The 24,328-nt window shown below is 40.4% G+C and overlaps 1 protein-coding gene across 11 annotated transcripts in view; it reads right to left on the minus strand.

Moving 5' to 3' along the window:
• The window catches only part of ANKS1B (ankyrin repeat and sterile alpha motif domain containing 1B), an 823,383-nt gene that overhangs the window by 15,255 nt on the left and 783,800 nt on the right, over positions 1-24,328 (minus strand). For all 11 annotated transcript variants that reach the window (XM_075933985.1, XM_075933942.1, XM_075933974.1 and 8 more), the window contains 2 exons: positions 20,406-20,492; positions 13,473-13,610 (listed from right to left, as the gene is read on the minus strand). In XM_075933985.1, coding sequence (XP_075790100.1) covers positions 13,473-13,610; positions 20,406-20,492 — 225 coding nt within the window. The remainder of the gene's footprint in view (positions 1-13,472; positions 13,611-20,405; positions 20,493-24,328) is intronic.

Raw genomic sequence — 24,328 nt, forward strand, 5'->3', positions numbered from 1 at the left:
TATTTATACAAACTGGATTAACATAAGAACATAAGAATGGCTATACTGGATCATACCAAAGGTCCAGCTAATCCAGTAGCCTGTCTGCCAACAGTGGCCAATGCCAGAGGGAATGAACAGAACAGGGATTCATCAAGTCATCCATCCCCTGTCACCCATTCCCAGCCTCTGACAAACAGAGGCGAGAGATGCCATTCCTATCCATCCTGGCTAATAGTCATTGATGGCCCTAATCTCCACGAATTTATCTAGTTCTTTCTTGAACCCTGTTAAAGTCCTGGTCTTCACAACATCCTCTGACAAGGAGTTCCACAGGCTGACCGTGAACTGTGTGAAGAAAAACTTCCTTTTGCTTGTTTTAAACCTGCTGCCTATTAATTTCATTTGGTGACCCCCTAGTTCTTATATTGTGGGACTAAGTAAATAACCTTATTCACTTTTTCTACACCAGTCATTATTTTATAGACGCCTATCATATCCCCCTTTAGTCTCCTCTTTTCTAAGATGAAAAGTCCAAGTCTTTTTAATCTTTCTTCATATGGGACCCATTCCAAATCCTTAATAATTTTTGTTGCCTTTTTCTGAACCCTTTCCAATGCCAATATACCTTTTTTGAGATATGGTGACCCCATCTGTACACACTAGTCAAGATGTGGGCTTACCATGGATTTATATAGAAGCAATAAGATGTTCTCTGTCTTATTCTCTATGCTTTTTTTCATGATTCCTAACATTCTATTTGCTTTTTTGACTGCCGCTGCACATTGAGTGGATATTTGCAGAGAACTATACACAATGACTCCAAGATCTCTCTCTTGAGTAGTTGTAGCTAAATTAGTCCCCATCATACTGTATATATAGTTGAGATTATTTTTCCAATGTGCATTACTTTACATTTATTAACATTAAATGTCATTTGCCATTCTGTTGCCCAATCACTCAGTTTTGTGAAATCTTTTTGAAGTTCTTCACAGTCTGATTAGTTTGGGGGATTTCACATTTACATACAGAATGGGAAGACTGCATTGAAGTTGACCAATATAGGTGCTTTACACGTGCAACACCTGAGTAGGAGAGTGGAAATGCCACAAGGTTCCCTTGAGGAGTTTCCACTGGACCTTCCTCATGGGTATTTGTGGGGGACTCAGAGTTTCCCCCCAGTAGAATAACCAGGAGGCTCAGCACTAAAAATCAGTGGCTCCCCCATTATCTATGGAGGGCTGTGTCTAGACTGCCTTTTTTTCGAAAAAGCTTCACCTGCATCTTTCTTTTGAAATTAAATTGAAAGAACGCAGCTTTTCTTTCAAAAAAGGCGTTCTTGAATGCAAACAGGGCTTTTTCGAAAGAGAGTACCCAGACTGCCTGGGTGCTCTCTTTCAAAAAAGCGGCTCACTTTTTCGAAAGAAGAGATTGCAGTCTAGATGCTCTTTTTCGAAAGAAGCTTTTTCGAAAGTATCTTTTGAAAAAGCCTCTTTCGAAAGAGGCTTGCAGTCTAGATGTAGCCGAGGACTTGTGCTTCCACAGCCCCCTTCAGGCTCCCAGGAAGGGAAGCATAGTTGTTGGATCCATGGGCTGCTTGGACCTCCTGCAATGGCTGGTGGCCCAACCTTCTTCCCAGGATGGCCGAGAAGGAAAATAAGTTAAGGCTGCCAGGGTATGTCCACGACAGCACAAAGACAAGGAAGAGGTAGACTGTCTCCTTTTTTTTAAACTTGAAGTTGTAACACGTACATGCCTCAGCATGCCAGCCTGACTCAAATGTCTCCTGTCACTTGCATTTTAATTGTTCTATTACTATTTTATATTTTTTTATTACACTAGGGCTACGTCTAGATTGCATCCCTTTTTCATAAAAAGGATGCAAATTAGACCTATCGCAATTGCTAATGAAGCGGGGATTTAAATCTCCCCTGCTTCATTAGCATAAAAATGGCTGCCGCTTTTTTTCAGCACGGAGCTTTGCCGGAAAAAAGCGCCAGTCTAGACGCGGATCTTTCGGAAAATAAAGCCTTTTCCAAAATATTCCTTATCCCTTATTTTAAGAGGAATAAGGGATCTTTTGGAAAAGGCTTTATTTTCCGAAAGATCCGCGTCTAGACTGGCGCTTTTTTCCGGCAAAGCTCCGTGCCGAAAAAAAGCGGCAGCCATTTTTATGCTAATGAAGCAGGGGAGATTTAAATCCCCGCTTCATTAGCAATTGCGATACGTCTAATTTGTATCCCTTTTACGAAAAAGGGATGGAATCTAGATGTAGCCTAACTGCTTTTTATTGTGTGAAAATTTCAGAGGTTTTTGCATATGACACTGCATATATTACTGTTGTATCTTTACTGTGTTATTAATGTTTTTACAAAACTATATTAAAGTTTCTAAGATAGTTAAAGTAAGAATAGATCATAAATATGCCTTTTAGGTTTTTTTTATTTATTTTTCATTAATGGTGACTTGCAAATAATTTGTTAAAAAAAAAGATTTTTTCTCTTTTTTTTTTTTGTCTAGGGAGGACATGAAGGGTTTCTGCTGTTTTGTAAAGACTCTCTCCCCGCACAACCTCTTTTGCTAAAAGCTCAGGATCGTCAAGTCTGGTGTGAGGAAATGTTTCATTGGTGTGGAGAAATGTAGCCTGGTTTTACTAGATAAACTTTTCTAGAGGTGCTGCTGTTCATGTCTTTGACAGCTTACTGTGAGCTAACATATCTCAGTGGAAAGGGGAGGGCAGGTTAATAAAGCCATTCAGGATGCATCTACACTGCACCTGGAGCTTGAAAAAAGCTACCCAATTTGAGCTATGCAAATTGCATAGCTTATTTCGAGTTAATTTTGAAAGAGCTTATTTTGAAATTTGGTGCTGTCTACACAGCACTTACTTGAAAATAAAGTGCTATCACAAAACATCCCTTACTCCTCATGGAATGAGGTTTACAGGGACATCAGAATAGCGAGCCTGTTATATTTTGAAACAATGGGCATGCTCAAAAGAGCAGAATAGCTATTTCGGGATACCTCTGTAATGTAGAGTCCCAAATACAGGAACGTAAAATAAGTGTTAGCAAAAACTACAAAAGTACAGAGGAGTTTAACACAACTTACTAAAAATCCCTTTCTTGTTCAATTGCTAAATTTCAGTTTCTGGTCTCTTGGGATTTCATAATTTCTCTAGTTCTGAGGGACAAAACCCAAACCAGAAAAAACCAGTTTTAAATTTTTTTCCCACAATAATGAAATAATAAAACAGAGCAAGCCCACTTTTTTCTTCTGAAAAGTCACTTTTCCACTTTTTACCATCCCTTTTGATTTTCCATATGAGATTACCCACTCATCCACACCCACACCCACACCCACCTCCCAATTCTCTGACCCAGCCCAAGAGTGTTCAGTGCAAGTCTTGAGGGATATAAAAGAAGGAGAAGATAGCTTTATGTTGTGCAGGCTTTGGTCTAACCTGGCATGAATTGAAGCTGACCTAAGGCTATTCTGATCTCCACTGGCTGATTTCTATTCCTAGGGGCTAAGGACCTGTGCCCTGTGGTGAACTGCAGTTTGGCATAGGATCTGCCATGGTAGCTTATTTTTGGAGAACCCCTCTGTGGTGGAGGGAATGCTTCCGTGGCAAGTGAAACCAGGTTTATGACTTCTTTGTACTATTGGGGAGTGCAAAGCAGCCTTTGTTGTACTGATGAATAAGGTCCCATATTTGTACATTCTCAAAGTCTGATGTTTTGGGCATTTTCAGGCAGAAACATTACTTTTTATGTAAGTGTGCTATGCCGCACACAGTCACCTCATAATACTAACTTAATATCAACAAATGTCACAGTTTACCTCTCCTTACATTAATTTTGATTTCTTCTCACCAGAAAATGTGAAATTAGAAGGACCATTTTTTGCAAGTTAAAAAAGGGGTTAAATGTATTGATTTTAAAGTACTGAGTGTATCTGTTTATTTAAAGTGACAAAATATATAGTTAAAAATAAAATGCAAATGCACATTTTTCCACTGTCAGAATTGGATTTGCTGGATAGAACTACTGTAATACACTGAATATAAGAACAACTTTTGCAGTTATTCATAAATGTGTTATGTAGCCTAGGAGTATATTGCTTCTATGGGCAAAAATACGCTTGCAAGATCAAGCTACCATAGGAACAAACAAGCTCTGTACTTTAAATAGAAAAGGTGATCTCAATCGACTGCATGTTTATTTGTGCACATTTAGCTTCTTTTTGATGGTGTTTGTGCTTGGCATCAAAAATGTTACATCCTGAGAAATAAAAAATAAAACAAATAGAATATTTGAACAGGCAGCACCCTGGTGAGAATTATGTAGCAGGAGAATACTATGTTAAAACATCCAGACATGAAAGTCTATCTGTGTTTCTTAAAATAGCCATGGTAAGTGCTAACGGCATTTAGCACTGTACCCAGAGTAAAGAAAATACTGGAATTATCCTGAATTTCTAGTCTCCACTTGCAAGGCAGAGAGAAATTTAATTAGATCTACTACACCTGGAACTATATGTGCTTGTGTTAAGCCTTATTGACAAGAGACAGTACATTGTAGCTATTATGAGCTTTTCAAAGGATTGGGAAAATTAATAAATCAAATTGACTCAATCAGGGCAGTTCTAGCTGGTTTACTTTTCATTAATTCTGCTTTCTTTAATTAATAACACATTTTGTTGATCAAGGCATAATATTTTTAAATATATATTTAATTTTCTTTCTATTCCCTAGTCACACCTAAATCTCAGTAGAAAGAAATGTATAAATAAAAATATTTAATAAAAAATAAAAATTCTTCTAAAGGCCTTGAACAGCTATTTAAAATAATTAAACCTTTCTATTCTACCACCTACTAATACTACCTTAAGAGCCACAACTAAAGTGGCATGTTCAGACACAGCTGAATTGTTTCTAATGTATCTAACTGATCTATATTCATGGGAAATGTGTTTCAAGAATACATGCACAATATACTCTGAGGATTTTACATATTTGTGCATTTTTTACTTTTTGCTAGCTAAACAACACAAAAGAGAATTGTAAAGTAATAGTGTAATATGCACTTATTCAGGTGTTTTTTCTATAGTAGTAGGAGAAGTAGGGATTTTTCCTGAAAATAAGATTTTTGAGACATAAGGCATATAGGTTCACCCCTAAAAATAAGAATTAAGTGCTTTTATCTGCTATTTTGGCTTCTGTCTTGAGAGCTAATATCCAGAAGGTCATTTTGAAAGCTTTATAAATTTAGATTGGAAAAAAAAGGTATGCTAAAACAGAATTTTTAAATGGGACCAGTCTCCCATTCCTTGTTCACCGAAAACTCCCACTGACTTTGCAGCATACAGACGTGCTTATGGGCCGAGGAACATTTTGCATACAATAAACAAAATCATGTTTTTCTTATTGAAGTCTAGTGACATTTTTCAAATTATATGTAGAACTCAAGAAAATCCCCAAGAACAACTGGGAAACTAGGCTCTAGTCCCTGCTAACAGGGACATCTGAGACTGTCCTCAAAGCCAGACCAGTCGAACTTAGCATTGAGCCACTTGGAGTCAGGGAGGAGTCCTCCACCCCCCATCTGAGAGGCATAACACAGTTCACCATTTCTGATGACAAAGAAGAGGCAGATGACAGTACAGGCCAATAGAGGATGGTCCCTGACTCCAAGACTGGCCAGGCATGGTGACTCTGACTCTAACAACTTAGCAGTCAAAATGCTATTGGCTTTGGTTCCTGCATGGATACTGGTACTGGACAAACTATTGCCAAGATACTGCAGCTACTATGATGCCATCCACTACTGGAGGCTTTTGCCACTGCTAGGAACCTGCTCTTGCTGTCAACAGTGATGTCACTGCCAATACAAGAGAATCTTTATTAAGGTTCATTTTGCACTGATTTCGACATTCTACTCCTTGGTTCACATGAGATGTCTATCCATTTTCTCAAGGGCCTGGAGAGACTATATCCTGTTCCTCCATGTGATTTAAAGCTGGTCTTATTAAAATGTATGGATCCCCATTTAGGCCCTTGGCAATGTAGCCCTTGTCATATCTTTCATGGAAAGTGACTTCATTACTACAGCAAAAAAATCTCAGAGAACTATGCCTTCATGTCAGAGCCTCCATACACAGTTTTCTTTAAGGGTAAGGTGCAGCTGCATCTTCCCCCTCACTCTTCCCCTCAGCTTCCTCCCAAAAGTGGTTTCCCAGTTTCCCAGTAATTTCCGCCTGTTTTCTATCCAAAGCCACATATGAGCAGGGAAGAACATCTTCACACTGGATATTAGAAGTGCCTGAGCATTCTTTAGAGAGCACTACACCGTTCTGTAAATATACCCAACTCTTCATAGAGATTGTAGAAAGGATGAAAGGTCTCCCCGTCTCAAGTCAGAGACATTCACAGTGGATCACATTGTGCATGCATACACATAATATGAGCAGGCAGGCATTCTGGCTCCAGTTATCCTGACTGCCCATTCCACTAGGATGCGTCTAGACTGGCAAGATTTTGCGCAAAAGTGGGCGCTTTTGCGGGAAAACTTGCCAGCTGTCTACACTGGCCGCTTTAATTTGCGCAAGAGCACTGACTTTGTAATGTACAAAATCAGTGCTTCTTGCGCAAATACTTTCACGCTCCTGCTCGGGAAAAAGCCCTCTTGCGCAAGAATATTTGCGCAAGAGAGCCAGTGTAGACAGGGAAGAACTGTTTTGCGCAAAAAAGCCCCGATTGCTAAAATGTCGATAGGGGCTTTCTTCCGCAAAATCGCATCTAGACTGGCCATGGATGCTTGTGCGCAAAAGCACTTTTTGCGCAAAAGCGTCCGTGCCAATCTAGACGCGCTTTTGCGGAAATACTTTTAACGGAAAAACTTTTCTGTTAAAAGTATTTCTGCAAAATCATGCCAGTCTAGACGCAGCCCTAGAGTGCAGGAATCATTCCAGGCTCAGGTCCTATGCGGGACATCTGCAGTGCAGGAAATTGGTGCATACATTCTCTGCTCCTTATGGCATATTACTCAACAGGCTAGGGATGTCAGTTTCAGTCGAGCTGTTTTACAGTCAGCACATCCATGAACTCTAACTTCTTTGCAACTGCTTGGGAGTCACCTTCATTGGAATGGACACATGCAATCATTCAACGCCCCCCCTCAAAACCCCACAACAACCCCCCCAAAACTAACCCCCCCAGTTATTAACCTTTCTGTAACTCTTGTTCTTCAAGATGTGTTGCACATATTCATTCCGTCCCTCCTCCCTCTATATATTGGAGATAGCTGGAAAGAAGGAACCAAGAAGTGCAGGGTTGGCTGGGCCCTTTATATTAGCACTACGGGTAGAGCTACGCTGCACACTTATTTTGAAATAAGCTATTCTGGAATAGTTATTCTGAAATATTTTATTTCAAAATAGCACATCTACACTGCAGGGAAGCCTCAAGATTAGTCCAAGGCAGACTTCCCTAATGTAGATGTGCTATCTCAATTTAGAGCCCCAGGAGGCACTGGGGAGGACTACCTTAGGATGGCTCCAGTGAGGGGCTATTTCGAAATAGCAGAAGTGGAGCGTCCATACACATTTTATTTTGAAATAGCTATTTCGGAATAGGTGTTATTCCTCATAGAGTGAGGTTTACAGATTTAGGAATAAGCCATCTGTTATTTCGAAATTATTTTGAAATAACAGAACGGCTGTATAGACGCTCACATTATTTCAAAATAACACTAGTTATCTCGAAATAACAGTGCAGTATAGATGCACCCTATGAGTATGTGGCACCAGAGGGGACCAGAGTCACTCGGATGGGTACCACAGAGGGAAAAATTTCTAGTAACTGTTCTTGGGACAAGCACACACCTATACTGAATGGACATGAGCAACACATCTTGAAGAGCAACAGATACAGGAAGCTTAGTAACAATTTTTTCTTATGAATTTACAAACCACTTGAGATTCACTGTGGTAGCTAGTTACCATGGTATCTTTGGGATCTCAAGAGGTATATAGCCTTGTAGTTCAGCTATCTATGTGATCTTCTCTTTAAATATAAAATATATTTCATCCAAGCAAATGTAAACATTTGATGCATACAATAACATGAAAATGTATTAGCAAAGAAGGTTTTCTATCCTGAGCTTTTCTAGTGTGTACACTATAAAAATTTAAACATATACATTTTAGGATGTTATAAGATCAAGCCCCTTATTTTTGAGCACTCTGGCCCAATTCAGGAAAACTCTTAAGGCATGTCTACATTGGAGAGTTATTTTGAAATAACACCCCTTATTTCAAAACTAGCCAATTAGCCCGTCATAAGACGGGATTTTCAGGTCTTTCCTCCACGTCGATCTTCTCTCCTGAGCCTCCGGTCTCGCGCTCCGTGTGTGTGTGTGTGTTTGTGTGTGTGTGTGTATCTCTCTTTCTCTCCTCCTCCCACTGCCTCCCCCCCCCCTCTCAGCTCACCTCCGCCTCCAGCCTCTCTCTCAGTCTCCCTCTTTCTCTTCTCCTTCCCCTCCTGCCTCTCACTTGGGGAACCGCAGAGCCCAAACAGCCGCTTGGGCACCGTGCTCCCTGTGCTGCATGGGGAGCGGGGAGCCCAAACGGCCGCTTGCGCCGCTTGCTCCCCCGCTGAGCGGCGCAGCTGAGTGGCGCAGAAGTCAGCCGAGAGCCACGGCGGGAGGCAAAGGACGTGACTCAGGCAATAGCACCGCCCAGAGGGAACAGCCAGGGAGGCAACAGTGCCGCCCAGAGGGAACAACCAGCATTTCAAGTGTTACAGAGTCACAGACATTGGGCTACTATATATATGATAACAAAGCAAGCATCCACACTACCAAGCCTGTTATTTCAAAATAATGGGCTTATTATTTTGAAATAATAACTCCTGCTTGAGAAGAGAAATAAGCTTATTTCAAAATAGTTATTTCAGGAGTTATTATTTCCAAATAACTTGGTAATGTGGACATAGCCTTACAGTGTTAAACACAATCAATGAAGGGACTGGGCTGCAAGGGACCTTGGGATGTCATCTAGTCCAGTCTCTTGCACTGAGGCACGACCAGGAATACCTACAGCATCCCTGACGGGTCTTGTCTAACCTGTTCTTAAAAAGCTACAATGACAGGAATTCTACTCCTCCCTTATTAGCATATTCCAATGCTTAAGTAGTGCTCATAGTTGGAAAGTTTTTCCTAATATTTAGTGTAACCTAAACCATTCTTGCTGCAGCTTAAGACTTAACTTCTTGTCATCCCTTCAATGGAGATGGAGAACAATTTATCACCACCCTCTTTAAAGCAGCCCTTAACATATTTGAAGACTTTTATCTGGTCTCCCCAGGTCTTCTTTTTCCAAGGTTAAACATGCCCAATTTTTTAAACCTTCCCTCAGAGGGCAAATTTTCTAAACCTTTTATTATTTTTGTTGCTCTCGACTCTCTCCAGTTTATCAACATCTTTTCTCAATTGTGGTACCGAAAACAAGATACAGTTCTCCACCTGAGGCCTCATCTTTGCCGAGTGGGACAATTATCTGTGGCATCTTACATACAATGCTTCTATTAACATACTCCTGAATTATATTAACTTTTTAAGCAAATACATCGCATTGTTAATACCTATTAAATTTGTGATTGACTACAACCCCTAAACCCTTTTTAGCTGTAGTACTACCTAGCCACTTATTTCCCTATTTGTAGTTCTGCATTTGATATTTTTCACCCTTTTATACTTAATTGTCCAGTTTCTCAATTTGTTTTGAATTCTAATTCTGTCCTTCAAAAGGCTAACAGTCCCTCTCTGCTTGTGTCATCTGCAAGTATTATAATTAAGGCTGCAGTTTTTCAGTCAAGGGTATTTTTAGTAGAAGTCATGCACAGGTCACAGGCAATAAACAAAAATTCACAGTGCATCACCTGCCCAGGATTTATATTATATACTTCAGACTAAATCTTGGGGTGGAGTAGCCAGGCGGAACTGCAGGTGCTTGGGGAGAGGTGGTTAGAGGCATTATGGGTGCTAGGGAGGAGGCGGCCCAGGGGTCAGACATTCTGGGTCAGACCAAAGGTCCATCTAGCCCAGTACAGTGGCCAATGCCACGTGCCCCAGAGGGAGTGAACAGAACAGGGAATCATCACATGACCCTTCCCTTGTTGCCCATTGCCAGCTTCTGACAAACAGAGGCTAGGGACACCATCCCTACCCATCCTGGCTAATAGCCAGTGTTGGACCTAACCTCCATGAATTTATCTAGAGGCATGTCCCTCCTTCAGGTCTTAGCTCCACACGCTACCTCCACCCCAAGTGCCATCTCTGCAAATCCCTTTGGTAATGAAATGCTGACAGTGGGAGTTTTGTGGGTGGTGCCTGCAGGCAAAGGCAGCGCACAGAGCTAGGAACTGAGGAAGGGACATTGCCACTTCTGAGGAGCACCCCAAGGTAGGTGCTACCCAGATCCCTCATCCCCTCCCACATCCCAACTCTCTCCAGCACCCAAACTCCTGCTGATGCAGGATGTGGGCATGGGTGCATGTTGGCCTGAGGCTGCCTCAACAGTGGCCAGTGTGGCTGACCCTGGGGCTGCCCAGGATGCTCAGGTGGCCCTCAGGCCATCAGCACAAGTCACAGAGATCCTGGAAACTAAACAGAATCGGTAGTTAATAGAATCCATGACTTCCATGACCGTAATCACACTCACCACTCCATAAACAATGAAAATATTGTCCCATTACGGGATCTAGGGAAAATCCCTGTAAGACTACAACCCCTAAACTAGATATTTCTCCCACTTTTTGACAACAAACCATTGATAATTACTCTTTGAATAAGGTATTTCAACCAGTTTGCTCCCATTTTATATTAATTTAATCTATTCTATACTACATTTTCCTGGTTTACGAGAATGTCATGTGGGAACTGTGTCAAAAGTCTTACAGAAAATCAAGATATTTCACATCTACAGGTTCTCCCTATCCACTGTGCCAATACTTCTTTCAAAGGAGAAAATTAGGTTCATTTGGCATGATTTGTTTTTGACAAATCATGTTAATTATTACTTATAACCCTATTAGCCTCTAGTTGCTTACAAATTGATTGTTTTGTGTTACAGTATATTTCCAAGTACTGAAGTCTGTCTGACTAGTCTACAGTCATTGAGTCCTCTTTGCTCTCCTTTTTAAGGCACGAATATTTACCCTTTCACAGTCCTTTTGGACCTCATCCAACCTCCTTGAATTCTTGCAGATAATTTCCAATAGTTCAGAGATTGCTTCAGCTAAGTCCTTAAGTATGCTAGGGTGATTTTCAGCAGGTCCTACTGCCATCAATACAGCTAATTTATCTAAACATTATTTAATCTATTCTATCCCTATTTTGGTTTGTGTTAATTCTCCTTGTTGTTACTATCAATAGTGTTAAGAATCCCATCACCCTTAACCCTTTTTTAGTAAAGATTGAAGTAAAATAGGCAATAAATACCTTAGCTGTCTTGATGTCGTCCATTTTTACTTCTTTCCTGCTAAATAGAGAACCTGTACTTCCATCTTTCCCTTGCCAGTAATTATAGATCCTTTTTTTCTTGGTTTTTATGTCCCTTCCTAGCTGAAACTCATTCTGTGCCTTAGCATTTCTGATTTTGTCCCTGTATGTCTGCGCTATTCTTTTGTACTCATCCTTAGCAATTTGTCCTTTGTTACGTGTTTTATGGAATTCCTTTTTGATTTCTGGGTCAATAAAGAATTCCTGATGGAGCCATATTGGCCTCTTATTTGCCTTCTTATCTTTTCTTCATAGTTTGCTGTTGCACCATTGATATTGTCTCTTTAAGAAATTGCTAGTTCTCTTGAATTCTATTTTCATTAGATTTCCTTCCATGGGACCCAGTTCTCTGAGTCTGTTTTAATTCCATTGTCCTTATTTTGCTGCTGTCACATCTTCATTTCCTTAGAATCATGAAATTTACAATTTCATGATCACTTTCATCCTAATTGACTTCCACTTTGAGATTTGCAACCAATTCCGCCCTGTTAATTAGAATCAAATCTAAAATGGCTGTCCTGGTGATTACTTCCTTTGCTTTCTGAAACAAAAAGTTGTCCCCAATACAGTCCAAGAAATTACTGGACATTCTGTGTTTTGCCAAATTATTTTTCCAACAGATTCTGTGTAGTCCCCTATTACTACCAGCTCTTGTGTGTTGGATATTTCTGTTATTTGTTCAAGAAATGCCTCATCCACCTCCTCCTCATTTGGTTGTCTGAAGTAGACCTCTATCACAATGTCAACCCCTCCCCTGTTTTTTCCTTATATCTTCAACCCACAGACTTTGATCTGCACTGCCTGCCACCGCTTTCTGAATCTCAGAACAAATGTGTATATTCTTAATATATAATGCAACACATCCTCCTTTTTTCCTCTGCCTGTCCTTGCTTAACAAAGTATATCCCTCTATACCAATATTCCAGTCATGAGATTTATCCCACAAAATGCCATAAAATTATAATTTATCTTATGAACTAATATTTCCAATTCTTCCTGTTTATTTCACATTTTCCTTCTATTTATTTACACCTAAGACGTTGAGCAGTTGAGAGTCCTCCAAACTTATCTGTAATTTTCCATTTCCTGCCCTACATTTAGCCCTCTGTTAAGGTCATCTCTCTTTTTAAATATCTACATATAGATGTTTGTCACATCCCTTCTTTGAACCTAGTTTAAAGCCCTCCTCCCTAGGCTGATGAGTCTGTGTGTGAATATACTCTTCTCCATTTTGATCAGGTGATTCCATCTCCCTTCTGCAGTTCTTCTTCCCATGGCCGAGTAAGCCAAAGCCCTCCAGCCATCACCATTTGCTCAGCCATACATTCATTCCCAGGATTCACAGTGCCATTGACTTCAATGGGACTACACAGATGCTTCAAGTAAAGCTTACTTGCTTTCACGGGTCGAGCCAAAGTACTTGACTACTTTTGTGATTAAGCTTCAAAAGCATAAAGTACATCGGTCCAACTATGCAATACGTTGTTGTTTTCATGGAAATAGATCAGAGTTTGAGAGTATTTATGATTTTTACTTCTTTATAATGCCCTGAGATTTCAGAAGGCATGACCAAACTTTTCATAAAAAACTTTATGAGCCATTCCCATAGAAGTCAGCTAAAGGAATTGTATGTATTAAATAGTCTTGGAGAAAGCTGTTTGCCAAACCTGATAATCAGAATCAACAGCTGAGAATCATAAGTAAACTTGTTGCAGAGGAAAAAGTTTTCCACAGAGGAATGAGGGGAAATGATCCAACATCACAGAGAAATGCTTTCTAATCCTTCAGCAGTGTCATCTTATCACCTACCTGACTCTTTCTAAACTTTTTCAATATATGTAACATTTAATATTACTTATTTTATACAGATAATTTTAAATGAAAATGATTTTTAAAGGATATTGTCAAATGAAACAGTTTCTTTAAACTGACCACGTCAAATGCAGTGAATACATGGCAGTAGTGGTGATTAGTCTTCAAGTCTTTAGTGATGTATGCAAATGTTGAGAGGTCTTCAGGGTCTTGTGCAGCACAGGAAATGTTGCGGATTTCATGTTCAGCAATAATATTCTGTTAAAAAAAGAATGGAAGTATCATTGTTTTTCGGTCAACAGAGGACTTAAGTGTGGCTGACCCTCAAGTAATAACTTTATCTGTTTTTAGCATGTCTCAGAGGGGTAGCCATGTTAGTAAGTAACTTAAAAAAAACTTAAATGAGTGGTCCTGTAGCACTGTAGGGTATGTCTACACTGCAGGGCTTAACTCAAAATTAGCTACACAAATTGAGCTACGTCAGTTGCGTAGCTTATTTTGAAGTTGGAAGTGTCTACATAGCACTTATTTTAAAATAGAGCACTTTTCCTCCAACTTCCCTTACTCCTCAAACAATGAGGGTTACAGGAATCAGAGTAAGAAGTCCTCCAGCTTGACAGCATTTCGACATTATTTCGAAATAACTGCTGCTGGGTAGATGGGGATTAAGTTATTTCAAAATAACACTAGTTATTTCGAAATAATGTTGCTGAGTAGACATACCCTTAGATAATCAATCTATCTATCTATCTATCTATCTATCTATCTATCTATCTATCTATCTATCTATCTATTGATAAATGGTATCATGAGCGTTTGTGGGCACGACACACTTCTTTAGATGAATGGAGCAAGAGGCACAGAGGAACAAATATGAAGCAGAAAGAGAGGAATGGGAAGGAGAAAAAAAACCCTGTCAATTAAAGTGTCTGTGCTAAATGAGGCTTTTGGAGCAGGCTGTAAGTGTCTGACACTTCGCTTTTGATGTCATGTGGGTGTTGAATCTAATGGCCCATCCAGGGAATGTCTTTGTTCAGCCCCTGGATAAATGTTTTTAGCATATTAAGGCTACAGTCATTCTATGTATTAAAATATTTCAATGGTATTAGGTCTTTGATTAAACTGTGATTAAAATATCACACTGTCAGCTTCTTTCACAGACCATTAAATTCTGCCCCTTCCAACAGTATCCAAAATGTTATCTATCACCAATAGTGAATCCTACAGGAAACTGCAAAAAGCTGGAACTTTCCTACAGTTCTGTGTTATTTTTCAAATGAGAGCACTGTGTTATTTACATGGTATCCTGCGATAAGGAGGCATCTTTCATGAAACTCAGATGAGAGAATAACTATAATCGATTATTAATTTTCTAGTTGTATATCCATTGATGCTGTTGTTCTGTTCTGACAATCAGCATATGGTACCACTGCAGCCCACAGGCAGATGAGACAGGATAAGACATTGCAGGTGCGTACTCTGGCTCTTTGCATGCTGCACTCTGAGGAAATTCAATCTGACTCTTCCACCTCAAACAGAAATAACAATACTAATCAATGAATAACACAGAGCTGTTAAGGGGGTTTCTACTTAGGAAAAGGGTTTCTTTGAAAAAATATGGCAATATATCTCAATATGCTGCCAAGATCATCCTGCAGGAGGGGTATGGAGAAATTAAACTGTTCATTCAGAGAAGGACACTTGGGTAATGGCCAAATTAAACTACAGAATGGTACTGAAGCAAAGCCAAGACATGGCTGTCTGATGGGGTGAAAAGACTGACAAATGAATGTTCACCCGTGTAAAAATATTGTTGTACATTTACCATGTTTAGGCCAGAGGACCGAGGAAGCCGAAGAGGAGACTGAATTCTGGTTATAGATTTAAGCCTCGATTTTGACAAAGGCACATGCTCAAAGAGAATTCACGAATAAGTATGGTCTTCACTGCATGGGTAAGAGCTTTCCTAAATCCCAGTGTTACTCATGTGGCTACAAACAAAGAATGTTCCTGTCCACAGCATGTCATCTCTACTATAAAGCAACAAATGGTCTGGTAGCACTTTATAGACTAACAAAACATGTAGATGGTACCATGAGCTTTCGTGGGCACAGCTGTGCTGATGAAAGCTCATGATACCATCTACATGTTTTGTTAGTCTATAAAGTGCTACCAGACCATTTGTTGTTTTTTCTGTACAGATTAACTCGGCTACCCCCTGAATCATCTCTACGATTGTGCTGCTACACGCTTTTTGGCACCAAACATATATATTATAATATATAACGTCTAATGTCAGAGTCAGTAAGCTCTATGGCTAACCTGTGTCAGTAACATTTATGCAAAGTAAAAGGATTCTTTGAGCATGTCTCTCTTGTTTTTGTCGTCTTCTAACCTGCCAAGATGAACTTGCAAACTTGGCAAGTTTTCTAAAAGGTCTATTAATAGCTAATTGAGGAAATAATGAGTGAGTAAACTCTGGATCAAAGGGCATCATTCTAACACTTTTATACTCAAATTATGCAAAAATCCAAAATAAATTGTAACTCTTAAACTGTTGTAGCACATTATTTGATTTCTATTTCTGTATAATGCATTATTCATACCAAATAACAATAAACAATTATTAGGCCTTAATGGACACCCATTTGTGAAGATCTTTATACTCAATTATATTTAAGGTTCATTTGATTTTGTATTGCTTTAGGCAAAATACAATAATATGGTTTTCTTTATATTTCTTTTGTTCTCAGTTTGAGAACTGTTGGCCTAGGCAAAAATTTTATCAGAATTAAAATCACAGTAAAAACCAAGGTGTTAGTTTCCTGATGTGTTACAATTTTGCATTAAAGATGAAAAAGGAATTTATACCCAGATGATATTTGAAATGTTTCCTCCCAAACCAGGAACCACATAATACTGACCTCATTTAAAAAATCCTATATACTTGAAAATAGCTTCAACTTACTAAAAGTTTTGCTAACTTTTGTAACCCTCTCAAGTACCTTGGTCTCAGCATAAAGTGCACTGGTTTAGAGATTTGTGTTTTGAAACTACAGTAGTTGAAATTCACAAGAGTGTTTTGCAACATTTTAACTTGAAATCTCCAGGTTTTTACCATTTATGCATACTGAGATTTTTGCTAGAAAGGAAGGAAAGGCCTATGAATTTCCATGGTCCAAAACAAACAGCTGAATTTCCCTTTATGTAGTTTTTATAAAAAGCCCTCTCCCTCCATTGCAAGTTGCCTGCAGTGACCTAGATTTCCCTGGGACACTTCCACTGCAGAACCATATTCTTGCCATGTAAGCACTGAAACCATTACAAACCAGTTTGCTGTTCCGGAGTGCACCAATCTGGCAATGACCAAAGATTCTAAGTCTAAGGGTATAAAAGGTCCCATCCACAAAGTGCTACTTAGTTTCTGGGTTAAAAAGATACTCAGCAAGCTCTGAAAAAGGCAACAAAGAAAGGAAGCTGAGCCTGGCTCTGCTAAGGAATACCTTTGCAGAGTTCTAATTACTGGAAAGCAACCTTCCTTTCTCTTCTCTAATTGTCTCAGCTGATTCTCATTGTCTCAGCTCATTCTTAGGAGATGACCTATCAGCACAAATCCTCCAGAAAGTAGTAAACGAGATGTGATCAATAATAAAGAAAGCTAAAGACTGTTCTTTCTAACTCTCATCCTTTCTGCTTTCAACAGCATGCTGAGTCAAAGTATGATTCAGATGCCAAATAACCAGGGATACAACTCTGGTGGAATGAATTCTGAGTCCTTCCACTATCTAAACCCCTGCCTTGTCATAACAATTTAAGAGTATGTAGTTTTATTGATTTTATAGTCTTTAGTCTGAAATGGCAAAGCCTGAAAATTTGATCTATGAAAATATTTAGTCCTTTCAAGGAAACTCTAACCTGTAAATATCTAAGTTAAGGCATTTGGCTCTACTAGGCATGTTATGAGGCTTTGGAAAGTGTAAAGAAAAGATACTGATTTGCTTCAACTGGGAGTCAGATATAACTCGGCATAGGATCTTGAGATAAGCAAAACTTATTGGCTACGTCTACACTGGCATGATTTTCCGGAAATGTTTTTAACGGAAAACTTTTCCGTTAAAAGCATTTTCGGAAAAGCGCGTCTAGATTGGCAGGACGCTTTTCCACAAAAGCACTTTTTGCGGAAAAGCGTCCGTGGCCAATCTAGATGCACTTTTCTGCAAAAAAGCTCCAATCGCCATTTTCGCGATCGGAGCTTTTTTGCGGAAAACAAATCTGAGCTGTCTACACTGGCCCTTTTGCGCAAAAGTTTTTTGGAAAAAGACTTTTGCCCGAACGGGAGCAGCATAGTATTTCCGCAAAAGCACTGGCAATCTTACATGAGATCGTCAGTGCTTTTGCGGAAATTCAAGTGGCCAGTGTAGACAGCTGGCAAGTTTTTCCGCAAAAGCAGATGATTTTGTGGAAAAACTTGCCAGTCTAGACACAGCCATTCTGATTACATAGTGTAAATGAGGCTGGGTTTTCATGTACATGACAGTAACTCTTATGAACACTACAAAACCTTTAGTTATTGATACATAACAGGTGCCATCAGCTGCAGGCTTATCTGGAAGCAAGCCAGTTAGTGCTAGGTTTGAGATTCCACACAGCAATTTGTTTCTGGACTTGAGGGAATTGGATAGAGCACACACATGGGCAGAGCTAGAAGCAATGGCCACAGGAGAGTGGCAGATTGCTACATGGACTTAACAGTAGGGAAATGTAGTCCAGAGTTCACAAGTGTGAGAAGATATGTTGCTGTTTGAGAAACTGGATAGGACTGATGCATTACCTATCTTTCTAGCCAAAACAGAAAAACCCTTGCACTCCAGCATGTAAGATTTCAGTGTAGAATATTTGCAAACATAAAATTTGCCATGTTCCTCCAAAAGAAATGAGGGAAAGGTAAAAACTCAGTTTTGCCCCTGATGGAACACGAAGACTTGAAAGAAACCCTTAGGTCTTTTGCTGTGCCAATGAGGACATTGAGGGTGCGTCTAGACTACAGGGTTTTGTCGACAAAAGTGGACTTTTGTCGACAAAACTATACCTGCGTCAACACTACCGCTGAGTTCTGTCGACATAACGTCGACAGAACTCAGCAGTTTTGTCGACGCTAGTAAACCTCATTTTACGAGGCATAACGCCTTCTGTCGACAGAGTTTCTGTCGACAGAAGGTGTTATTGCATGTAAACTGTCCTTTGCGCCCACACTACCATGTCGACAAAGCAGCTTGCTTTGTCGACAGAACTGAATGTAGTGTAGACGCTCTTTGTCGACAGAAGTTTTGTCGACAGTATCTGTCGACAAAACTTCTGTCGACAGAAGCCTGTAGTCTAGACGTACCCTGACATACTATTCATTTATTTCTCCCATAATGAGTTCTGGTCTTTTCCCATACTCCTCCACACATGCAATTTTTAGCTCACAATTGGTTTTTCTAAAAGTGAAGATCTGCTCTAGGAATTATTTGGAGGAAGTTCTCTGGCCTCTGTTATGCAGGGGGCAGTCTAGATCACATCATCTGTTCTGGCTTTAGAATCTATGAAAAAGCCTTCTTAAATTGGTCCACTTCTAATTTAATGCCTACATAAAGTGACTGCCAATGGCAAGGTTGAGGGATAACAAGGGATAGTACATGAGCCAGATTCTCCAGTGTGGCCAAAAATGCAAAGCAGTCACAAACCCTGGTAGCCCAGTGAGATAGGCCAGTAACACACATGAAACCAAGTAACACCACAATGTTTTTTGTTATTTGCATGAATTGATATAATTAGTATTTTCTTGTCATCTTAGAGGCTAGTACATTATATATCCTGTAAGAAGCCTGCAAATTTTATTTTAGCTGAGCAATAAATCCTCATACTTTCCAGCACTATGTTCTTCTGTCTTTCTATTTGTGCTGTGGTTTATAATGCTGCAAATCTAATTAGAGAAAAAACCCTGTACAAACACCAGATGCCCTGGCACACAGTATAATGAAGAAGTTTGGAGACTCATAGTGATTGTGAAGAAATTGGTGCAGTACAGAAAGACAGAGTGCAAATACCTGTAAACTTCCTGTCACAGGGTGACTGGCCCCTGCAAGAAAAGGAGCAGATTCCAGTGCACCTGCACTGATTATCTGATGTTCAGTTGGACCTAAAGAGAAGCTACATGGTCTTAGGAAAGGGGAGACAGATGGAAGTAGTAGACAGATGCCTGCAGGGTGTAAAGAGGCTCCTGAGTCAATAGGGGAAAGACACCAGGAGAAGGCCATAATCCAGGCAAGAGATACTGGAACAGCAGGAAGACCATCAGGGAGATGGGGCTGAGTCGAGCTGCATTTTCTTTTTGAAAGACATCAGTCTGGAAGAAATAAATTTCCCAGAGGGGGAAAGTTCTGTATCTCTGGCCAGCATGGACTTTTTAAGGGAGCCTGAGTCAAGGTGAAACTGAGGGATGCCCCAGCAAAGCCATACATGGCCAGAAGGGGGCACTAAAGGGCAAGCACCATCTATGACACTCCCTTAAAATGGCTGAGAGCTGGAAAGCTATCAGACCAGTCTTGTAGCTCTTAAACTTTAATGTTGGGTCTTCTATAAAATATCACAATTTTACTATGCTTATAGGGGTGAGGAAAAGGAAATAAATATCACGTATGGGATATTTTGTTTTTTGAAAAGCCTGGAGTATATACTTTTCTGCATAATGTACTGTAAGGGGAATACAAGTTGGGGATTTTGTTTAGGTGAGGAGGGATATCCTGTCAAATCCTTCTTTTGCTGAACTTCTCTTTGATGAAGGAAGACTGGACATAATTCCCTCAGAAGTGCCATCACTGCTGCTCTATTTGCCCACAAGAGTGGATTTCGAGAGCGAGAAAGAGACAGAGGTACTCTGTGTGTTCAGGGTAGGAGAGGGGGAAAAAATGGGGTACCTGAAATCTAAGTTTTGATCCTCATGTTGCTTTTGCTAGATCACTTCTTTAGAACAATGAGGAATAAAATCTGATGTCCAAAAATTACACATACCTTATTTGTTGCATCAATAAATTTGACTCCTTTGTAAGAGACTGATAGAACAATAGTAGGGACTTTCTTCATTTGCTCTGTGGACTTCTGAAATAAAAAGTGAGACAGCTGTTAGAACAGTTTGTTCTGCAATGACAAGTGTAGTCTGATTACATTTTTTCTTCTTTTTCTTCTATTGGAAAAATATATGTGAATTAAAGAAAAAGAAAAACTTAATTTAAATATTTTTCTCTGTCTCTGGATTATGCTTTGGGCTTGTGAAAAAGCTGCAAACACAGTCTACAACACAGATATTAATTTGCTAGAGAAAAATAATTGAATGGCTATATTTACACTTTAGTAAGGTGAAATATGAGTAGGGACAAAACTCTATAATATAAAACTATTGTAGCATGTATTAGTACTTAGTTGGTAAATAAGGCTCAGAGAGCATTCATTGTGAGCGCCACAGATAGCAAAAAATATGACGTGGGATCAATGACATTTTTTTTGGCCAAGAAAACAAGCTCAGTTGCAATCAAATACGGAGATAACACCAAAGTCAGAGAGAGCAAGCTGCAAAGTAATCTAGAGAGATTATTAGAGCTGCTAAGTAAGATGAAAGCCAATACTTATAGGCTACATCTAGACTGGCATGATTTTCTGCAAATGCTTTTAACGGAAAAGTTTTTCCGTTAAAAGCATTTGCGGAAAAGAGAGTCTAGATTGACACGGACGCTTTTGCGCAAAAGCACTTTTTGCGGAAAAGCATCCGTGCCGATCTAGACGCGGTTTTGCGCAAGAAAGCCCCAATGGCCATTTTTGCCATCGGGGCTTTTTTGTGCAAAACAGTTTTTAGCTGTCTACACTGGCCATTTCGCACAAAAGCATTTGCGCAAGAGGGCTTTTTCCTGAGCAGGAGCAGCATAGTATTTGCGCAAGAACACTGACAATCTTACATTAGATCATCAGTGTTCTTGTGGAAATTCAAGCAGCAAGTGTAGACAGCTGGCAAGTTTTCCTGCAAAAGCGACTGCTTTTGCGGAAAAACTTGCCAGTCTAGACGCAGCCATAGTGTGCTAAATACATACAAAAAATAACCTGCACAGATCTAAACTAAGGACTATTACTGTATCTGGAAATAATATGTCTGAGAAAAAAGTAGAGTTAACCATAGACAGCAAAATAATCATGATTTTGAAGGAGAGGGACAATAATCAGATCTTCTAATTGGGTCCTATTCTCTCAGGATTCAAACAGAATTATATATTTGTAACAATATGAAATTAAAAACCATGCGGCCAACCAGATTCTGAAATTATGTTCGTTTCCATGAACAATGAGGGTAATTAGCTCTGCTAATCAAGTTTCATAGTTAACCAACACACACACACACACACACACACACACACACACACACACATCTATGTATATACATATAGAGTGTTGTTTCATAGTTAACTATGTAAATATATATATAGTCAGCATGTGCCTTTGCATCTCTCTTATTAATGGTGGGAGTCCGAACAAGACAATCTGTACTGAACAAAGCTTCCTGTAATCAAAAGGGCTAAAAACATCCTTAAAAAAAAGAAAAGAAAACTTAAATGGAAATTTCAGAGAATGTAGCAAAATCTGAAGGAAGGTAATAATTATATCCACATTTCTCCTGAACATGGAAAAAAGATTACTGATGCCAATGGAGGGTGTGTGTGAAAAAGATGTCAAATATGAACTTCTTCATAAAATTCAGTGACAGTTCACAGAAGGCGTGACAGTGAATTCATAAAAGCTCCAGTATATCCATCCATCAGAATAGCAGGCAATACACCCAGCCTACACTTAGTTCCAGACAAAATATTCACAAACATGACAACATAGATTTAATCATCTAGCAACCAAGCTTCTAACTTCCGTCCTTTCCCTTCTATTCCTAGAGCTAAATCTCTTGTTCAGGCACTCTGTCTTCTATGTTAATTAATTTAATTGCCTCTTGTCTGTCTTTCCTAATAACACTTCCCATTCCTTTCTAGTCCCTATAAAACAAGCCCACTAAATGCATCTTCTCTGCCCATTGATCCTATCTCATCATTGTCTCTTTTAGTCTCTCCCCTGGACTTCAAATATAGCAAGTTCAAGCTTTATGTCCTTGCCTTCAAAGCCCTGCATAGTTCTGCCCTCCCTACATAGGTCTGCCATGACCCTCCTCAGTTCTCTTGCCATTTGAAGCACGTGTTCATTGAGGATTCTTGAAAGTGGGGATGAAGGGCAGATTGTAGGATCCAACATGACAACATCTCAAAGAACCATAGTTAGCTTTGGGTAAACAACCACAGTAATCCTTCTGACTGGGGGGAGGAGTAGTGTCAGCTGCATTAGTCAAACAGGGATTGCAGTACTGCTCTCCTGAACTTGTCATCTGCTCTGGCTGTCTAGCCCAGGGTACAGCATTTGATAAAATGTCAGTGGGTTACATTATATTGCCACGTGGCATATTTCTGAAGCAGTAGAAGAACATCATGTAAGATCTCCAGATATTTAATGATGCTCTGTCTCCCACCCCCTCCCTTTTTCTTTCTCTCCCCCTTCCCCTGCCCCTCTCCTATTTATTTCGAGTTTTCAAATCCCCAACTCATAACTCCAGTCATCTGAAGAAGCAGGCTGTGCCCACGAAAGCTCATGACACCATCTACATGTTTTGTTAGTCTATAAAGTGCTACCAGACCATTTGTTGGTTTTTATGTAAGATCTGGGGATGCGAACTGTGAGAGAGGTGCCCAGCCAACTGGCAAATCAAAGAGATACATTGTGTCACCCAATTAGATATTTTTTGTGATGAGATGGAACTGACCTTTGGAATGGCCAGGTACAGCCAAAAATTACCACAGACAGCCCGGATGATTTGGGTTTGTGAATATAGTAAAACAAAGCTTTGCAAATGTCCAGCACATGCAACTTCTCTCTTGATGAAGGAGTGGGGTTTCAGGAAGAAGACATGCAGATTGACTGGCTGATTCAGATGGAATTCTGACACCACATTGGGGATGAGCTTGGGATAAAGTTTCAATATCACCTAGTCCAATGAAATGTCCTGGTAAGAGGGTTGGCCATAAGAACTGTCTTCAGGGTGAGAAGAAATAAGGAGCATCCTGAAAATTTTGAGAGGATGCTGCTGAGGTACAAAGTAGGACCATGTTCTTGGGTAAATATGCAACAGGCCCTGATAAATTCTGGTATCTTTGGGTGGTGAAAGGCAGAACATGACTGCACAGGTGGATGGCAAACTGATATTGCTATAAGCTGAACTTTAGTGGAGCTGAATGAAAGGCCAGACTATTTCAGATGTAAATAGTCAAGACACTTTGGTACTGAAGGCTGCAGAGGGTCCAAGCCACTGCTCTTGTTTCACCACAGCCGCAGCACCTGGGAGTGCAGGGTGCACCACCCCGCCTGCAACAGCCACCCACACCCAGGTCAGCAGGCGCACCAGGAACCAGGAGGAGTACCAGCGGTGGCACCTGTGGCTACTGAGGCAGCAGCTCCACACCCAGGAGCACTGGGTCTGCGAGGACCTGCAGCTGCAGCAGCAGAGCTTACAGGCACTGGAGGATCAGGGCCGTGCCCTCAGAGGTCACCTCCAGTCCCTGGTGGACAGGTTCCTGCCTCCTCCTGCGCTAGCCCCTGCGGCCAACCCAGCTCTCGTTCCTCCTTCCACCCCTGCTCCCACTTCCTCCGCACCCCCCGTCCCTCTTGCCCCACCCTCCACACCCACTCCCCCCCGATATCCCCACACCTGCAGTGCTGCGAGACAGGAGAGCTAGCCGGACCCCAAACCCTGAGCTTTCCCTTCCCTTCCTCCCCTTCCTCTCCCTTCCAGCTCCATCCTCCCAGGTTTCCCCCTCCCCTCTCCCACCCTCTCTCCTGCCCTCTCCCGCCTCTTTTCC

The sequence above is a fragment of the Pelodiscus sinensis genome, chromosome 1, assembly GCF_049634645.1.
Source record: "Pelodiscus sinensis isolate JC-2024 chromosome 1, ASM4963464v1, whole genome shotgun sequence".
In the NCBI taxonomy this organism is placed as follows: domain Eukaryota; kingdom Metazoa; phylum Chordata; order Testudines; family Trionychidae; genus Pelodiscus; species Pelodiscus sinensis.